This window comes from Plasmopara halstedii, assembly GCF_900000015.1.
Source record: "Plasmopara halstedii genome assembly, contig: Scaffold_2386, whole genome shotgun sequence".
In the NCBI taxonomy this organism is placed as follows: domain Eukaryota; phylum Oomycota; class Peronosporomycetes; order Peronosporales; family Peronosporaceae; genus Plasmopara; species Plasmopara halstedii.
Genome location: NW_020189293.1, coordinates 1,764,641 through 1,766,361, shown reverse-complemented (window position 1 = coordinate 1,766,361; position 1,721 = coordinate 1,764,641). Strand labels below are relative to the sequence as shown.

At 41.7% G+C, this 1,721-nt stretch overlaps 1 protein-coding gene across 1 annotated transcript in view; it reads right to left on the bottom strand.

Annotated features, from left to right (window-relative positions):
* The window catches only part of PHALS_03823 (uncharacterized protein), a gene marked incomplete at both ends in the record, with an annotated part of 1,072 nt that extends 161 nt beyond the window's left edge, over positions 1 to 911 (bottom strand). Inside the window, one exon of the mRNA XM_024718111.1 lies at positions 12 to 911. Coding sequence (XP_024583543.1) covers positions 12 to 911 — 900 coding nt within the window. The remainder of the gene's footprint in view (positions 1 to 11) is intronic.
* Positions 912 to 1,721: the final 810 nt, after the last annotated feature.

The window sequence follows — 1,721 nt, the reverse complement described above, 5'->3', positions numbered from 1 at the left end:
CGTGCGCCTACAGCCATCCGAACGACATCGTCTTCCATCAATTTTATCTGTTCGAAATATTCGAGCAGTTCCTCAACGGTGAGCTCACCACTTTTATGTTTCCAACAATAACCGACGTGCGATAGCAACAAGCTTGCCATATTGCTCTTAAAGAAGGGAACTGTATCTAGTACATGTTTCTGTAAGAATCTCCGGATTTCTTTAATAATAACTCCGTCTTTGACCCATTTCTCGTGTACGACTTGAGCAGAATTCTTGTGTTTAAGCATGTGAAGCAACGCAAAGTCGTAAAAGGACGTTACAGATTCATCCTCTGAACTTTGACCCCGTTGAATAATGGAAAGCAATTCACTGTCTTGTTTCTTACTCCGCACTTCGACCTCTAAAAGATCGAACATCCGCTTTTTGGCTTTATCATCAACTTCTTTTTCCGAGCGACCAATTTTATTGACCGCCGATGCTATGCCATCGTCTCTCTCGTAAACAATAACGTCCTTGACGCCACTGGAAAGATCACTTCTAAGTGCATTCCCATCGTGTTCTACGCTGGAATGGCCGTGTTCAATACCATTCGAAAGAAGCGGTGTTCTAAGAACCGATAGTTCGGGCCGAAACGTGTCAAGAAACGTATCCAGTCTGTTGCGAGCAGTAGAAATAATGCTATCAGGAAGCAATCCCCTAGCATCCTCAACGCCGGCATCAATGTCAAGCTCGGACTTTTGCGCTACATCATGTAGCGGGAAAGAATCATTTAAAAGTGCGGACGTGTTATGCGTCGGGAGATGTTGGGGTCCAGGGCCGACTTGGCCACGGTCGTTGACGTGACTAACAGCTGAATGAAGCGTAAAGCAAAGGCTTACACCAATTAAACACTTGAGCGACGAGAACTGCAGGCACGTAGATGTGACCATTTTGAAATCAATTGTTCGCAAAGATATGAAGGCTGGAGAACCGAAGGGAGTAAAATGGAAGAAAAAGATTAGTGATCAGTGGTGATGATTGATTGACATAAGTGATAATTGTATGAGTACATAACATGTGTACACAACATTACAAATCAATATTATCCTTGAATTCAACAGGTATAATATTTAAAACAGCCGTTTCACTTAGAAATAGTACACATGTGATAGCTACAAATGCAACTCTGGGGTTAAGCCCTACACTTTGTAGAAGGAAAGTTTTTGACGCACACGACAATGCCGGTGGAAACGATGCAATTTGAAGCGAAATGGGTAATGTCTGACTTCTGGCAAAGCGACCTCACAATAAACTCCTGAGCTTGAGACGTTCACTTTGCGGCTGCATTTACACATCTGAAGAATTATCCCTATCATCTCGATATTCACGGGCTCACGCATTTGCCAATTACAACTTTGGTCGGTCTTAGTAGTAAATTTTTGGTACATAAAGATTTGGAAAACACTGCTCGACTTATGTGCGATCGCATTACAATTTCACAAATTTTCAGAATGTTAGAAAATTGGTAAAGCTTAAAATAGACTTGCAAGATGCAGGAAAAACGTTACTTTGGTATTGCAGTTATCAAGCTTCTAAGTTAAATATTATGCGTCTTTTTCTAATTATACGTACAATAAGTAACCAGAGAAATCCTGTTGCAAGGAGGTAACAAATCTGTTCGGACTCATTGGCTGCAGAACTCCCCCAACTCAGTAAAAGAGGATGCGCAGGTATTCTTGTTGAATGTCAGTCCAAGGATT